Source organism: Coturnix japonica, chromosome 26 (assembly GCF_001577835.2).
Source record: "Coturnix japonica isolate 7356 chromosome 26, Coturnix japonica 2.1, whole genome shotgun sequence".
NCBI lineage: Eukaryota > Metazoa > Chordata > Aves > Galliformes > Phasianidae > Coturnix > Coturnix japonica.
Genome location: NC_029541.1, coordinates 1,035,733 through 1,050,194, shown reverse-complemented (window position 1 = coordinate 1,050,194; position 14,462 = coordinate 1,035,733). Strand labels below are relative to the sequence as shown.

General features: G+C 58.8%; 1 protein-coding gene across 7 annotated transcripts in view; it reads right to left on the bottom strand.

Annotated features, from left to right (window-relative positions):
* Window positions 1-1,182: 1,182 nt before the first annotated feature.
* The window catches only part of NAV1 (neuron navigator 1), a 45,699-nt gene continuing 32,419 nt past the window's right edge, over window positions 1,183-14,462 (bottom strand). For 5 of the 7 annotated variants that reach the window (XM_015884819.2, XM_015884820.2, XM_032449231.1 and 2 more), the window contains 25 exons: window positions 13,461-14,154; window positions 12,796-13,245; window positions 12,561-12,602; window positions 12,251-12,402; window positions 11,442-11,612; window positions 10,949-11,001; window positions 10,732-10,755; window positions 10,571-10,648; window positions 10,313-10,396; window positions 10,104-10,215; window positions 9,719-9,840; window positions 9,326-9,334; window positions 7,895-8,091; window positions 7,642-7,804; window positions 7,368-7,542; window positions 7,178-7,275; window positions 6,993-7,088; window positions 6,700-6,859; window positions 6,372-6,607; window positions 6,135-6,289; window positions 5,928-5,999; window positions 5,408-5,604; window positions 5,149-5,267; window positions 4,805-5,002; window positions 1,183-4,318 (listed from right to left, as the gene is read on the bottom strand). In XM_015884819.2, the coding sequence (XP_015740305.1) occupies window positions 4,223-4,318; window positions 4,805-5,002; window positions 5,149-5,267; window positions 5,408-5,604; window positions 5,928-5,999; window positions 6,135-6,289; window positions 6,372-6,607; window positions 6,700-6,859; window positions 6,993-7,088; window positions 7,178-7,275; window positions 7,368-7,542; window positions 7,642-7,804; window positions 7,895-8,091; window positions 9,326-9,334; window positions 9,719-9,840; window positions 10,104-10,215; window positions 10,313-10,396; window positions 10,571-10,648; window positions 10,732-10,755; window positions 10,949-11,001; window positions 11,442-11,612; window positions 12,251-12,402; window positions 12,561-12,602; window positions 12,796-13,245; window positions 13,461-14,154 (3,953 nt within the window). In that variant the 3' untranslated portion in view covers window positions 1,183-4,222. The remainder of the gene's footprint in view (window positions 4,319-4,804; window positions 5,003-5,148; window positions 5,268-5,407; window positions 5,605-5,927; window positions 6,000-6,134; window positions 6,290-6,371; window positions 6,608-6,699; window positions 6,860-6,992; window positions 7,089-7,177; window positions 7,276-7,367; window positions 7,543-7,641; window positions 7,805-7,894; window positions 8,092-9,325; window positions 9,335-9,718; window positions 9,841-10,103; window positions 10,216-10,312; window positions 10,397-10,570; window positions 10,649-10,731; window positions 10,756-10,948; window positions 11,002-11,441; window positions 11,613-12,250; window positions 12,403-12,560; window positions 12,603-12,795; window positions 13,246-13,460; window positions 14,155-14,462) is intronic. The other 2 variants (XM_015884821.2, XM_015884822.2) reach the window with 2 other exon arrangements.

Genomic DNA, 14,462 nt, shown 5'->3' with positions numbered 1-14,462 from the left:
TCCCTGCAGCTCCGAGGGGACGTGGAGGGCTGAAAGGTTGGGGTCACCTTGGGAGCAGGTGGTGGTGTACCTATATGGGATGGTGATGTAACTACAGGCAGCGCTGCGGTCCCCCAGCTGTGCCTATGGGATGATGAGGTGCCTATAGATGGGTGCTGCTGTGCCTATATAGGATGATGGTTGACCTGTATGGGGCACTGCTCGACTCAGTAGTGCAGGTTCCTATAGGTGCTGCTGTCTGTATGGAGCTGTGGTACTGCAGCATCCATACACCACATGCTGCAGTACCCCATGGGTGTCACTGTACCTATATAGGCTGATGGTGTGCTGCAGTACCCCATGGGTGCTGCCATACCTATGGGGGGTGGTGTAACATCCTTACCACTGTCATACCCTGTAGTGGAAATGCTGACAGGGCTTGGAGTAGTGATGGAGCCCCTGGTGGGAAGGCAGGGCTGAGCTCAGGTGTGTGCAATGGACCTGAGTGATGGGGTGGATCCTGGCTCCACCCATCCCAGCCCTCATTTAAGGGCTGGCAGTGGAGGTGCGAGCATCTTGCTGGAGGTCTCTGCCTATTGGAGGCCTTCCAAAAGTAAGCAGTTTTTCCCTTCTGTTGTGTCTGTTGTTGCTGTATTTGGGCTTGTCCTCATTTGCTGTAGCTTAGGACTTTGCCACCCTGCTATTGTTACTGTGCTTCTCATCACATTACAGCAGTACATACCCATACTGGGTGCAGCTGCACCTGGAGTGGGCACAGTGGTCTCTTGAGGTCACTGCTGTAGCTGTGTGGGGCAGTGATGCACCTACCCCCAGTTCAGCACTATCCCACAGATGCTGCTGTACCTGTATGGGGTGCTCTGGGGATGAGGGGCCCGAGTCCCACCCCACAGTTGCTGCAGTAGGATGGTAGCTGGTTGTTTCCATCCCTGTGCTCAGCCCTGGGGGTCAATGAGAAGACCCCACATTAGGGGCGCGTCAGTGTTAATTCACAGCTTCAGGAGCATTTTTCCTTCTCTGGCATAGCACTCTGGAGTGGAAAACAGCCCTGGGGGCACCATGCAGGGGCTTCAGCTGCTTCCCAGCACTGTGCAGAGCAACTACGGCCCCAACCAGGTGTAGCATTACCCTTAACCCTTAGGTTTGGGGCACTGTGTGCAGTGACAGAGGACACAGAGCCAGGCAGTACAGGAGATAACTTTATTGAACCCAGTGGTGTGAGACAGACGACCGAGAGAGACATGCCGGGTGGTGCGGGCGGCGTGGGCAGCAGGAGCTGACTTGGTGCAGGGCTGGGTTGGTTACTGTCCTTTGGAACGATATCCTCAAGCCTTTTCCTGGCTTCCTCGTGTAACTTTCTTGAAGTAAAAACGACAAATGGTGGCAGAGTCCAGATGGTGTTTGTTCCCTCTGATTGTTCCCGCAGCTATGTACAACATTGGGGGGGGGGGGAGGTTGGGTTTCCACATCAGGTATAAAACGGAGCGAGTTTACAAACTTGGAGGCGAGGGAAAAAAAGCAAAGACAGACAGGAGAGAGAGAGAGAGAGAGCAGTAGAAATCTGGACCAAAATCTTAAAGAGAGATTTAAAAAGTGCTATAAAACCCCTCGGCAGGAACACCATGCAGTTAAGAAACACAAAACCCAGTCAGTTACACAGGTCATCTAAAACAGGGATTTGTCCATTTTTTTGTCTTTTATTTAATTTAAAAAAGGTTTGTTTCTTTTTTTTGTTTTTAATAGAAAAAAAGCTAAAATTGTAAGGTTCAGGCCACTGGGTGGCAGCAGCTCGAGGATGGGGGGGGGGGGGGCTCCTGGTGCTCCAAGGGGCTGCAGGCACCTCTGGGGTGACGGCACCTTGGGGCCAACAGGCAGCCTTAGCACAGTGTCCCTATGGGGACAACAGACAGCTGGGGGGGGGGGGCAGGCAGCCCTGGGGGTGGGCAGTGCAATGGTTGGACCCGTGGGGGTGGGCATCCTGGGAGGATGCTTGGTCCCCAACCCCCCCCCATGGATGCAACCGTGCTTGGGGACACCAACAGGAGCCACCAACATTAGTCCCCTTCAGATGAGGGACCCCCATTAGGATCCCCCCCCACCCACAGCTTGGCTGTAGGTGCTGTTTATCCCACAGGGTTTAGGGGTCCCCACCAGCAGGTTATGGGGCAAACCCACGGGTCACAAAAGCGGACACTGCAATATGTGGCCCCATGAGGGTTTCTTGGGTAGTTTGGTGGCTCCGTGGTGGTTCCAGGGCTGAAATCCTATTGTGAGGCTGCACCAACGCTGTGCACTGCGGGGCTCCTCAGGGCACCCAAAGGTGCTTGGGACCCATCCTCAGGGCACAGGGCCCCAAGGAGGGATGAGAGGGGATTTCAGGTCCCCAGCCTCGAGCTGCTGCTGAACCAACACCTGGTACAATCAGAAAAGAAGTCAGCACAGCACAGTTATCACAGAGTACAAAAAAAGGATAAAGACGCGCAGGGTCGGACCCCGCCAACTCACGCAGGGCGTTCGACTACGGATCTATTTACAGCGAGTCCTCAGCTGACAACACAAGAGAAGAAGGCAAACGGAAAGCCCTAACGTCCAAGCCAGAGTGGGGAAGGGACAGCCCTGTGTGGAGGGGGGGCTGGCAGCGGGGAGGCTGTGGGACAGACGGAGAAGTGAGCACCATGGGGCGCGCGCGGCGGGTGGGCTGCGCGGGCAGGAGAGCACCGAGGGCAGCGGGGGGCACAGGGAGCACCAGGGAGGTGGGTTGGGGTCCCTGAAGGCAGTGGGGGGGGGCAGAGCAGCCCTGGGGAACTGCTCCCCTAAAGGGTGCTGTACCTTCTATAGGGCCAGGGGGAAGGGAAGGGCTCTAAAGGGACCAAAGGCAGCGGTGCCCCAGTGGGGCAGTGCTCAGCAATGCACCAGCACCACGGTCCCAGCCCAGCTGGCTTTGGAGGCAGTGAATACAGGCTGTGGCCATACCTCCCCCCCAATCCAGCCCTGCGTGCCCCCTACCCCCAGGGATTAAGGCAGTGCAGGGAGCAGCGCCTGTGACATTGCACCATAGGGCCAAGGGGACACATGGCCCCAGCTGAATGTCCCCAGAGCACCAGTGTGGGTATGGAGAGCCCATGCTGAGAGGGCTCTATGCAGCTGCAGGGCACGGGGTGGGCTTGGGGGGTCATGAAACCCCATGGGGCAGTGGTGAACCAGAGGCATGGGGACAATCTCAGGCATGGCTCTGCCCTTCCGTGTCACCCACTCTGGCAGCAGAGAGGGGACAGGGAGCAGGTTGCCATGCCTTACCCCATGGCACTGTGCCGTCCCTTGGCAGTCTGATGACACCCCCTTGCCCAAGGCTGGACTCTGCCTTGTGCTTTTGGGGAGGGGGCCTCCAGGCAAAAGGGCACTCCGGGTGCACCCCACTATCACCACCAGACCCATCCCAGCCAAGATATGAGGCAACTGGAGAGGTGGATTTGGGGACTGGAGGTTGTCCAGTGAGCACCAGTTGTGTGACGGAAGGAGGGGAAGTGGTGGAACCAACAGCTGCAAAGGAAACCAAAAGGAAGCAGAGAAGCTTAGTTGGGGAAGCGATGGGCACTGGAGCATGGGCTCAGACCCAGGAGAGCAAAGAAAGAAGCAGAACAAAAAAGGGAGCAAAACAAAGTCTGGACTCGGTCTAAAGAAAAAGGGAGGGGAGGGGGGGGGGGATAGTAAAATAAAATAACCAAAGCGGGGTTTATTGGGTTGTCCTGGGCGCAGTGGCTGCCAAACAAGGTTAAATGAGGAATGTACGAAGAGAGCAGTGGGAGCACGGTGCCGGACAGACAGACAGACACGGCCACACACTCCTCCTACCCCCCAGCTCTGGCCCAGGGGGCTCCCACGGGGTCCCTGCCCCACGCAGGGCCCATCCTGCAGCTCCCTGGAGTGGGGGCTTGGCTGTAGCAATTCCCCCCAGCCCCAGAACCCGAGAGTTTGCAATAGAGACAGAAAAACCAAGAAGAGAAACCAGGATTCTCCTACCCTCAAAGAGGGGGAGAAGAAACGGAGCCTCGCACTCTCCCAAGGCTGAGCTGAGCTTCCCCATGCTGCACAGGTATGCTCAGGGTCCTGCTCCTCACCGCTCACCAGCCCCAGCCCTGCACTCCAGGCTACCAGAGAAGGAGGAGGAGGAGGAGGAGGGCAGCCCAGTGGCCACCCCCTGCACCTGGGCCAGCATGTCCGTGCCTCACAGAGTCGATTGCAGGTCGGGATCCACCATGGTCTCACGGTCCGGAGACTCGATGTAGTTGGCAGCTTCCTGGAGCTTCAGCAGCATGGCCATCTGTGGGGAGCAGTGCATGGCATGCAGCCCAGATCTCCTTGCCCTCCCAAAGAGCCCACCCCGGGAAGCTCTTCTACAGTGTAAAGCAATGCATGTTGCAAACCCTTCCTCCCCCACCATCACGGGCTGGCCTTGGTGTCTATGGCTCAGAATGCACAGAGATGTGGCTACAGAGCATGGAGGGATGGGATTTGGTGACCTCAGAATCATTAAGGTTTGCTAAGGAATCACTATGATTCTAGGAGTGGACACAGTGGGGATGGGTTGGGTGGTTGGACTTTTTCAATTAAGGTCTTTTCCAACCTTAATGACTCTAAGATTACCGTCATCCTGCACTCACCCATGATGACCCAACGTTTCCGCATCACCCAGTCAGTGTTTTTACACCAAAAACTAACTGGGAAAGCAATGCTCAACTCCATTCTGCTCTCCCTCCACCAGCACCACCCACCCCCCATGCCAGCACCTGGTACACCACAGCCATACCAGGGGGTCTGCATCCAAGGAGCTGGGCGTTGTGTCTTTGACGGTGCGCTCCTCGGGGGGGGAGACAGTGCTGTGGGGTCCAATGGTAGGCGGGGGCAGGTGGTACAGCTTGGACTGGTCTTGCTGTGCTGATGGCCAGGGCAGGGTGTCCCGCACCCACTCCACAGGGTCCTCCCAGGCTGCCTTCTGCCCGTGGACCTGCAGGCAGGGGGCAAAAGAGGTGGTACCTGCACACCAAACCTCCACCCAACCCCATGGGACCACTGTGCCAGCACACCCTGGGTGCCAACAACTCCAAACTGGGTCCTGGTTTGTATCCCTATGTGCCAGGATGCGCTCGGTACCTTAAGCCCATCTTTCGCCCCCTCCTGCAGGTAAGGGATGATGGAGTTATTCCACAGGTCAATGAACCAGGTCCGGAAATCCTCAATTCCAATGGGGCAGGACAGGAAGAAGCAGGGACCTGCAGGAGGAGGCAGAGTAAGGATGGGAGCCAGGCTCCCTGGCTCCAGCCAACTGCCCCATGGCAGCAAAGCCCAAAGGAAAACACAGCAAAGCTGCACCCAAAGAAGATGTGGAAGAAAAAGTTAAGCCTGGCCATACCGATGAGGAAGTCGGAGGTGCTGTGTTTCTCCAGGAAGGTGTGCAAGTGGTACCAGAGCTTGGGCACCCAGTCCAGCACACGCAGCAGCTCCTCCTTGTTGGCGTTGACGTCTGTGTCTGACTCCAGCAGCTTCCGCCGCAGGTAGCGCACCAGGAAGCCATTGGCTGGCTCCACGTTGTTGGAGAAGGTCAGCATCCTGGGGGAGACCCAAGTGATCAGGGATGGGGCTGTCTACATACCACAGTACCTCCCCAGCACCCATCACAGTCCCCAGACCCTTAGGAGAAGCTCTTAGGACCCTAGCATGGCCCAAGCCCGGGGATGAGGCCATCAGACCCTTCTGGGATGGCAGGGAAGGGCATGGGGCTTGGTCCTCATCAGGCTCCCCAGTGGCAAGGAGTGACAGCCTCTGGCCTCCCCAAGCCCACAGAAATGCTCCCCAGGGACGCACAGTCCTCAGGAGTTGGACTCATTGATCCTTATAGGTCTCTTCCACCTTAGGATAATCTATGATTCTACCTGAAGCTGAGATGGAGACCATGGTTCGGGGTCATCTTCACAGGCTGGTTGGTGGTCCCAATGATGTAGGGGCTGAGTGAGAGATGGGATTGATGAGAAAAAGCAGCTTGTGTCACTCCCAGCCACAGCAGAGCCAGGCACATAACATGGCCATGCCACCCTGACTCCAGGAGGTTGTGCTGGATGGGGACACAGCACAGCTCTCACCATTTGTGGTACTTGCAGGTGAGTGCACCATTGACGAGCTCACTGATGGAGCCAGCCTCACTGAGGTCATCCAGGAGGATCACCAGCGGCACATCCGCCGTGCCCGTCTCCCTGTCGATCTGGTTGGCCAGGTTGGAGAGGTACAGCTGCAGGTCCTGCAACCAACGAAGCATCACATACAGCATCAGCATCAAGACGGACAGCAGCACAATGGTGCCAATGGAGATGGTCCCTCACCTTGCAGGACTGCTGGTGCATGTTGAAGGTGCTGACGATGCCCTCGGTGACATCCCGGCCTGAGCGCTCCACCAGGTACTCAGCCAGGCGGTTGGTCAGGTATGTCTTGCCGGTGCCGCTGGGTCCCGAGAGGATGAGCCGCCGGTGCTTCAGCAGGAGGCTGATGTAATGCTGCATCATGGGCTTGGGGATGAGCGTCTCGAACACCAAGCTGTCCACGCACTTCTCCTTCAAGCCTGCAGGGAGGGATGAAGGTCCCACTCACACCCATTGGCATAAGGGGATAGAGGGAGGATGGGGCAGCCATGGAGCCTCTCCGCTCACCAACCTTTGAGTGTCACCACGATGCTGCTCATGCCCCGGCGGCACAGTGGCAGCTCTGGCGGCTCCGTGTCCAGGACCCGCTTGATGTGGCTGATGCTGTAGCCATAAACAGACTCGGTGCTCAGCCCCAGCGTGGAGGCAGGATCCATCTTGGTGATGTAATCCTATGAAGACAAAGATGGGCCTGTTAGAGGACAAGTGGCGCTCAGCAGCTCCCCAAACTCCCCATTAAGGACCCAGGCAAGGAGAAGCAGCGCAAAAGGAAGGCTGTCAGAAGAGGAGTCATGATGCTCCTACCTTGAAGACCTGGCAGACAGCCTCATCCAGCATCTTCCAATCCACCTTCCCGCTCACCTTGGTCCAGCCCAAGAAAAACTCTTGTTGCTTGAGGTCCTAGGAGCCAAGACAGAGGTCTGTGGAGTTGGAGCACCATATCTTGCCCCACAGGGACAGGTTGGGATTCCTGCATAGCCCACGCTTACCCCCTTGATGATGTGCTGGGGTGGCATGCGCACCACGATCCTCAGCGTCAGCTCATCCTTCTGGGTGCCAGCACTGATGGCATCCATAGGAGACATATCTGGGGACAAAGCAGAGTTGGGGGGTCTGACTACATCCAGCCTGAGCCAGACCCTGCACAGCCATCAGCACAGGCAGCTCTACCACCCCTACCAGCATCCCCTGGGCTGGGGCTGAAGGCATGGCCCAGGGAGAGCCCCAGCGAGCGCCGTGGGGAAGAGGAGGCTGACGTGCTGGTGATGTGGCCAGGAATGGATCCTGGCACCGCTGAGGGACCCGGAGCCACTTTGAGCCGATCGTTCTCTGCCTTCAGGAGATCGACCTCCAGCTGGGGGGGAAGAAGCATAGGATGGGCTGGATGAGCAGCTGTGTGCTGGCTGTGCCCCAGGGGCTGCAGCACGGCTTTAAGGAGCTCAGCCACCCCTACCTGCATGTTGTGCATGGTCTCCCGCAGCTGCTCCAGCTGGTGGGCTGAGTTGAGGGCTTCCAGGCGGATGTCCGTCAGCTTCATCTCCTTCTCCCACAGCTCTGAACGCAGCTCTGACACCTCCTTCTTTTCTGGCTCACCCTCACTGTGTGCCTGGAAGAGCCTGGGCCAGGGAGAGACCGAGGTGTGCTCAGGGCTGGGGTGGGCACACACACTCACCCCACAGCCAGCCCTCCTCCCCTGCCCCACGCACTCAGCCGTGTCGATGCCCACAGAGGAGGAGGTGGAGGATTTGATGGAAGGTGAGGCGGTCTCGGTGGAACCGTGCTGGAGCTTGGGGGAGGATGGGGCTGATGAGTCCGGCGTGGCGATCTCCTCGATGTCCGAGTAGGATGAGGCCGACTTGGGCCCCTTCTTGATGCTGAAGGCTTTGTTGAAGGAGCTACGCAGCTACAGGAGACAGAAACGCTCTTGTTACAGGCAGCCCTGCAAATGCAGTTCCGGCCCATCCTCATGCCCAGGCCCACAGGCAGTCTGAACTGGGACCAGTGACACCAGGACCACCACTGAGGCAGGACTGTCCACTACCACCACCCCACTCTGCTGGCACAGCTGCCATCCCAACCAGTACCAACCACAGGACCCACATTCCAGCCAGGCTCCCCCACCAGCACCCACACTGGGGCACTGCACCAGCATTGTGCTCCATCCCAAAAGAGCAGACTCCATCCTGGAAGTCACCCAGCAGCCAACTCAGCAAGCAGCACTTTGGGAACAGCACACTGCAGCATGCCCAGCCATCATAGAGCCAGGTCCCAGGACACCCCGAGACCCTCTGCATCCTCCTGGAGGTGTGGGTCACAACGGCAGGCATGCAGCATGCACACAGCACACACACAGCAGCAGACAGGTGAGTGGGAAAGACTGGGGAGAACAGAGGGACACTGTGCAGGGGCCAAACCATGGCTTAAACATCCCACCTCTGGGACACTGAGCTCACAGTGCATCCCCCCTGGGGGTCTGTTCAGTGGGAAGTGGATGGAGAGTGGACAGGATGAGGCCCACCTCCCACTGGCTCTGGGAAAGCTGAGCAGTGAAATCCCCCTGAAGCAAAAATGTCACAGTGGGATGGATGGGATGGTTCGTGCAAAATCCAAGCTGAGCAACTGGCTCTGCTGCTGACAATAATGCAGTGCGACCTACATGGGCCCTTGGGGAAACAGAGCAACTCAGCCTCACTGGCAGACTGGGGGTCACCCCTGGGGCCAGCTGAGGAGCTTTGGGCCCCTGGGCACCGTGGCATGTGGTGCACAGCCCAATGAGGGCAGATGTGCAGCACCATATCAATCAGGGCTGCAGAGTCCCCTGTGCAAAGCTGCCTTTGGATAGCTGTGATGTCTGCCCCAAACAGAAGAGGACAGATTTCATCTGGGGCAACAGGTCCCCATCTGTGGGACAGGAACCCATCCTGCCCCAGGGATCCCTACCAAGCTGCCCAGGAGGTTCAGCCCCACTCTGAGTTCTGACACTGCAGAAAGCAGCCAAGGCCTGCACAGCACAAAGCCCTGGGGTTAGTGCCAGTGGGATGGATGGGATGCTCCATGTCATGAGTGCCTTCCCACGAAATGGAGTGAGCACCCAGGGCAGGCACAGCATGGGGTGAAGGGCACAGCACAGGACTTACCTCATACACCTGGAAAAAAAGGGATGAGGTCAGCATAGGGGGAAGAGAAACAAAACAAAGGAAGACTTAATCATGCATCCAGCTCGGGGCCACCTGGCCAAGAGCCTGCAGAGCCCCAGGCCAATGCCCACAGAGCTGATGGGTGAGAAAGACCACAAGGAGCAATTGTGAGGGATAAGGGCTGGAAAACTCCTGGAGGAGCTGGGAAAGTCCTGGCCCCAGGCAGCACGTGACGAACCCATGATGGCTATGTGCTCCTCACCTGTGCTATCCCCAGGGGACAGAGGGGACCAACACCACGAGGCCATGATGGACTGAGGGCAGTTGACTCATAGAGCTGAGCCCAGGCAAATCCCACACCCCCTCCCCTTGCCTGCCCCCTGCCCAACCCACCCAGCTCTTCTTCTTCTTCTTCTTGGCATCAGCGTCCTTGCTGCTGCTGACACTGGAGTGGCTGGTGATGCTGTTGAGGCTGGAGATGCTGTCAGAGGAGTTCTGCCGCTTGATGCGCAGCTCTGGGGTCATTGAGGGAAGGCAGAGAGTGGGAGAGACCAAGAAGGGAGCGATCAAACTGCATCTACCCAGAGCCAGAGCCATCACATACTCCCAGCCCACCCTGCAGTCCATCCCTTCTCCCCTTGACCCACCTGAACCATGCAGGATGGGGACATGAGGTGCTGACATCATTTGGGACAGTGACCCCAAGTCCCAGGGACAAGAACAGAGCAGACATTGCTCCCCTGAGGTCACAGCCCCCTGGTGGCCCACCATGCCTTACCTTTGGGCGCAACCTCGGTGCCATTCAGGGCACCCTGGATAACAGCTTGGGCCTCTGAGTTCTTCTTCTTCAGGAAATCAATGGTCTCCCGCAGGTCCAGCAGCTCCGTGTCCTGCAAGAGCAGAGCCAGGAGTTGTGTAATGCATCTCAGTGGTGCAGGAGAACTCCCAGAGCACCCACAGCTTTGGACCCCCCGAGCACCCACCCACCTTCTCCTCGGCGGTCTCGGCCAGGTGCCGCAGGCGGGACGTCATGCTCACCAGGCTCTGCTCAAAAGCTGCCACCAGGTTGGCCTGGGAGAGATGGAGAGAAGGGTGAGCACCTGCAGCCCCAGAGCAAAGGGCAGGAAAGGGGACTCCTCCTGGGGCAAGGAAGAGGTGCCCAGAGTAGAGCCCATGGCAGGTCAGCTCCTAAGGGGAACCAGAGTGCAGGTGAGCATCAGCCCCACAGGTCCTGCAGGAACTCACGTTAGCAGACAGCTGGGATGTCAGCGTGGCCACCTTCTCCTGCGAGGACTCCAGCTCACGACGCAGCTTGCGGATTTGCTGCAAGGAGAGAGCAGAGGGGTGAGAGGTGCTCACAATGGCTGTGGGTTGGGGCCGGGTAGCAGCGCTGGGCACGGGCTCACCTCAGACTGCATCTTCTCCTCAGCCTGGCAGCGTGAGAGCAGAGAGAGACAGACAGAGGCAGGCAGTCAGGAGGGCAGCGAGGCGCAGACAGGCTCAGCACGGGACAGAGGACATGCACGGAGCCCCCCCATATAGCTCAGCATTGTTTTTCCCCACCCGGGCCCCCCCAGCCCATAGCCATGCAATGAGGAGGTGCAGCCCGGCGGCAGCTCTTACGGAGGAGTAGGTGGAGGACGCGCTGGAGGCCAGGGACAGCACCGATCCATGAACTGCAACACAGCAAAACCCAGTGTGTCAAGAGACTGAGCGCTGCCTGGGGTTAAAAGGCATAGGATAATGCCACAGGGGCTCTGCAAAGAGCCTGGAGCAGGGATAGTGCTGTTAGGACACTGCCCGCTCCTTGGCACTTGGCCTGCATTCTCCTGCCTGGGCACATGGCAGGGAGCACCCTCCACCTGCTCTGACTGAGCCTGAGGCTCTGCCACCTATGCTGGATGCTCAGGTTCCCCATCTCAGGTGCCAAGCCAAGGCCACCGGGTACCTCCAGCCACCCAGCAGGGCTCCAAACTGCCCAGCAGCACCTGCGTGGGTTGGGATGCACTGCGCTGATGCTGATGTCTGGATGCAGCAGCCCCTTCCAGCAGAGCCCAGAAGAAGTGGTGAGGGTCTGGGGAGCCCCGCAGCCCCTCCATCCCAAGCACACTCTCACCGTCATCCACAGGGTCCCGGAAGGAGCCCGAGCGGATCATGCCCTTGGGTTTGTCTGCCAGGGAGAGGGTGCTGCCCATCTGGGAGGTGCTGTACAGCTCAAAGGTGGAGTCGTGGGTGGGAATGCTGTTGGAGCGGGTGATCCGCGGGGTGGTGGTGGCAGTGGGGCTCACTGCAAGGAGAAGGGAGGGGAGAGGAAGGGTCAGAGCCGGGTATGGGGATCGGGATGGGAAAGTAGGGCTGGGAGCGGACCTGGGGAGGAGGGATGGGGAAAGGAAGCAGGGATTGCAGTCCCAAAGCAGGAGGATGGGAGGAAAGCTAAAAAGCAGGTTTACGCAGGGAAAACTGGAAAGCTGCACCCAAGGTAATGCCTCCTGGTGAACACAGAGCTGAGAAATCCATCAAGCTGGGGCACAGTTAGTGCCACTGTGCAGGAGGCCATCACCTCCGGGTGCAGGAAGGATGCACCCCATCACCTGCTACCAGCCCCAATCCCTCTGCATGAGTCCCCCAGACCCTCCAAGAACACACAGCTCCCAGCAAGAACACATCAAGACTCCACTTTGCACCCCCAGAGGAGTGCGGAGCTGTGGGCAGGGTTCTGAGGATGAGTTGGATGCCCTGAAGCAAAACCAATGGCCCCCAGCTACAACTCAGCACGTTGCTGGGGCTAAAGGCATGGGATGCTGAGGTGCGCCAAGAAAACAACAACAAAACATCAACCCAAGGCTCTGGAGCAGGGAGATGTCCCAGCAATGAACCAGGGCATTGGGGCACAGAGGCTGGCACAAGGAGGAAGTGGGCACTGACCGATGCTGGTGAGCGGACCCTTCCCAACCAGCGCCATGGGGAGGGCAGGGGGTGGTGAGGGCAGCTCTGGCTGATCATCTGCTTCAGGCAGCCCCCCGATGGTGTGCGAGTGGCGGCGCTCCTTGGCCTCCTCCTGGGAGTGCAGCTGGTACCTGGAGCACAACACCGAGTGAGATGGTGTGGATGGTGTGGACACCTCCCCATCTCCTGCCCGCCAGCCCTGCAGCACAGCCAGCCCCCTACTTCTGGGTGCTCTGCACACCCATCCACCCTCCCTGGTGCCATCCTAAAGCCATGTGGACCCTTTTACCTCAGTCCCTTCTTGGGCAGCGTGTTCCTGTCACGGTTGGTGCTGAAAGAGAAGGGAAGATCAGTCACCATCCTGCATGGTCAGGGGGATGTGATGATGCAGCCAGGGGCTGGGTGACAGGAGGGGGATGTGCATTTACCCCCAGAACAAGCCTCTGAAGCAAGCAAATGCCAGAGGAAGATGACCATGGATAGGGTTATGGGGTTGAGTCTTGCTGCCCACCCTCTGCCCATACCTGTCCAGGTGTGCAAGCCGGGGGCTGCCGCTCCAGCCCAGCTCACCCGCCTCCTCCTCCTCCTCTGTGCTGGCAGGGGGGACAGCAGCAAGGCTGGGGGTGGCGGTGCTGCCCCCTGAAAAGGCACTGGGCAGGCTCATGGGCATCTGCAGGGACTCCATGCTGCGATGCAGACCAGAGAGCTTGGGGTACATCCTGCCCTCCTTGGGGACGCTGAAGCCGCCCATGAGCTCCAGGCCCTGGGAGAAGCTGGCCGAGTTGATGTTGAGGATGGGGGCAGGACTGGGGCTGAAGCAGGGTGTCAGGTGCCCGCCAGCTGGGTGCAGGTCCTGGAGCTTGGCAGTGTGTGGGGGATGCAGCTCAGTGGAGGATGGCAAGTCCAGGCTGTTGGAGTTGACCTTGTCCAAGTTGGCCAACGAGGGAGGCTTCACGTAGGTTTTGGCAGCCGCTCTGGGGGAAAAAAGTGGATGAGACAATGTGAGAGCAGACACTGGGCACAGCACCCCAAAGGTTCAAAAGCACAGATGTGACAATGAGAGACATGGTTTGGTGGGCATGGGTTGGGCTTGGTGATCCTAGAGGTCTTCTCCAACATTAATGACACTATGGGTGGGCATGCTGGTGATGGGTTGATGGTTGGACTTGATGACCTCAGAGGGCCATACCTGAGGGGGGTGGGGGGCAGCTCAGCCACCTTGGCCGCCGGCGGGAGGTTGGCCTGGGCTTTGGGGGTGCTCTCAGGAGAGCCGATGCTCTTCAGCGTCACACACTCAGAGTCCAGCGCTACGGCCTTGGCCTTGGCCTTCTCCTTCTCCCGATCCGTCTGGTTCACAGGGGCCGGTGTGCCACGGCCAGCACCGATCTTGGATGGCTCCTTGAGCCGCGACACTGTGATGCTGGCCTGCTTGGTGCTGAGCAGGCTGGGATCGATGCTGCTGCTGACGGGCCGGTTAGCACTGCGGCCGCCGGTCACACTCATGGAGCTGGACTTGGCCGGCCGGGGCAGACTGCGGTACTGGATGTTGGTGCGAGCCCCTGGGGATAGGAAGCCAGGCTCGGCCGTGTTGGAGACATCCAGACTGGTCTTCCTCCCACTGACTGGCTTCACAGGGATACCGGAGCTCTTCTGGATCTTGCCAAGTGTTGCTGAGCCCCCAGCTTGCATGACAGTGGCAGTGCCAGTGGTCGGGGCTGGTTTCTTGTAGCCAAAGGAGCTGGAGGCCGAGGGGCGTGTGAGACCTGAGGGTGGTTTCTTGGCATCGCCGACACGATCGCGGCCAGCATCAGAGGAGGAGCGCTGCAGCCCCGTGTTCTTCACCGACAGTTTGCTCTTGTCGGTGGCTTTGGTCTCAGGTTTGCCTGGTGGGGAAGGAAGGATGAGTGAGCGGGGAGGTCTGCGGGACAACTGGGTGCAAAACGATTCAGAGCTGAGGGCAGCAATGGAGATGGGAAAGCAGAAATGGCAGAGAGGAAGGAACAGTTGGGTTGGAAGGGACCTTAAAGATCACTTAGCCCCAACAGCCTGCTATGGACTGGGTGCCCACCCCCAGCTCAGGCTGCCCAGGACCTGTCTGTGGCCCCAGGCACCTCCAGGGATGGGCACTCCCAGCTCCGGGCAGCAGTGCCAGGGCCTCACCATGCTTTGAATAAAGGACTTCCCCCCACAT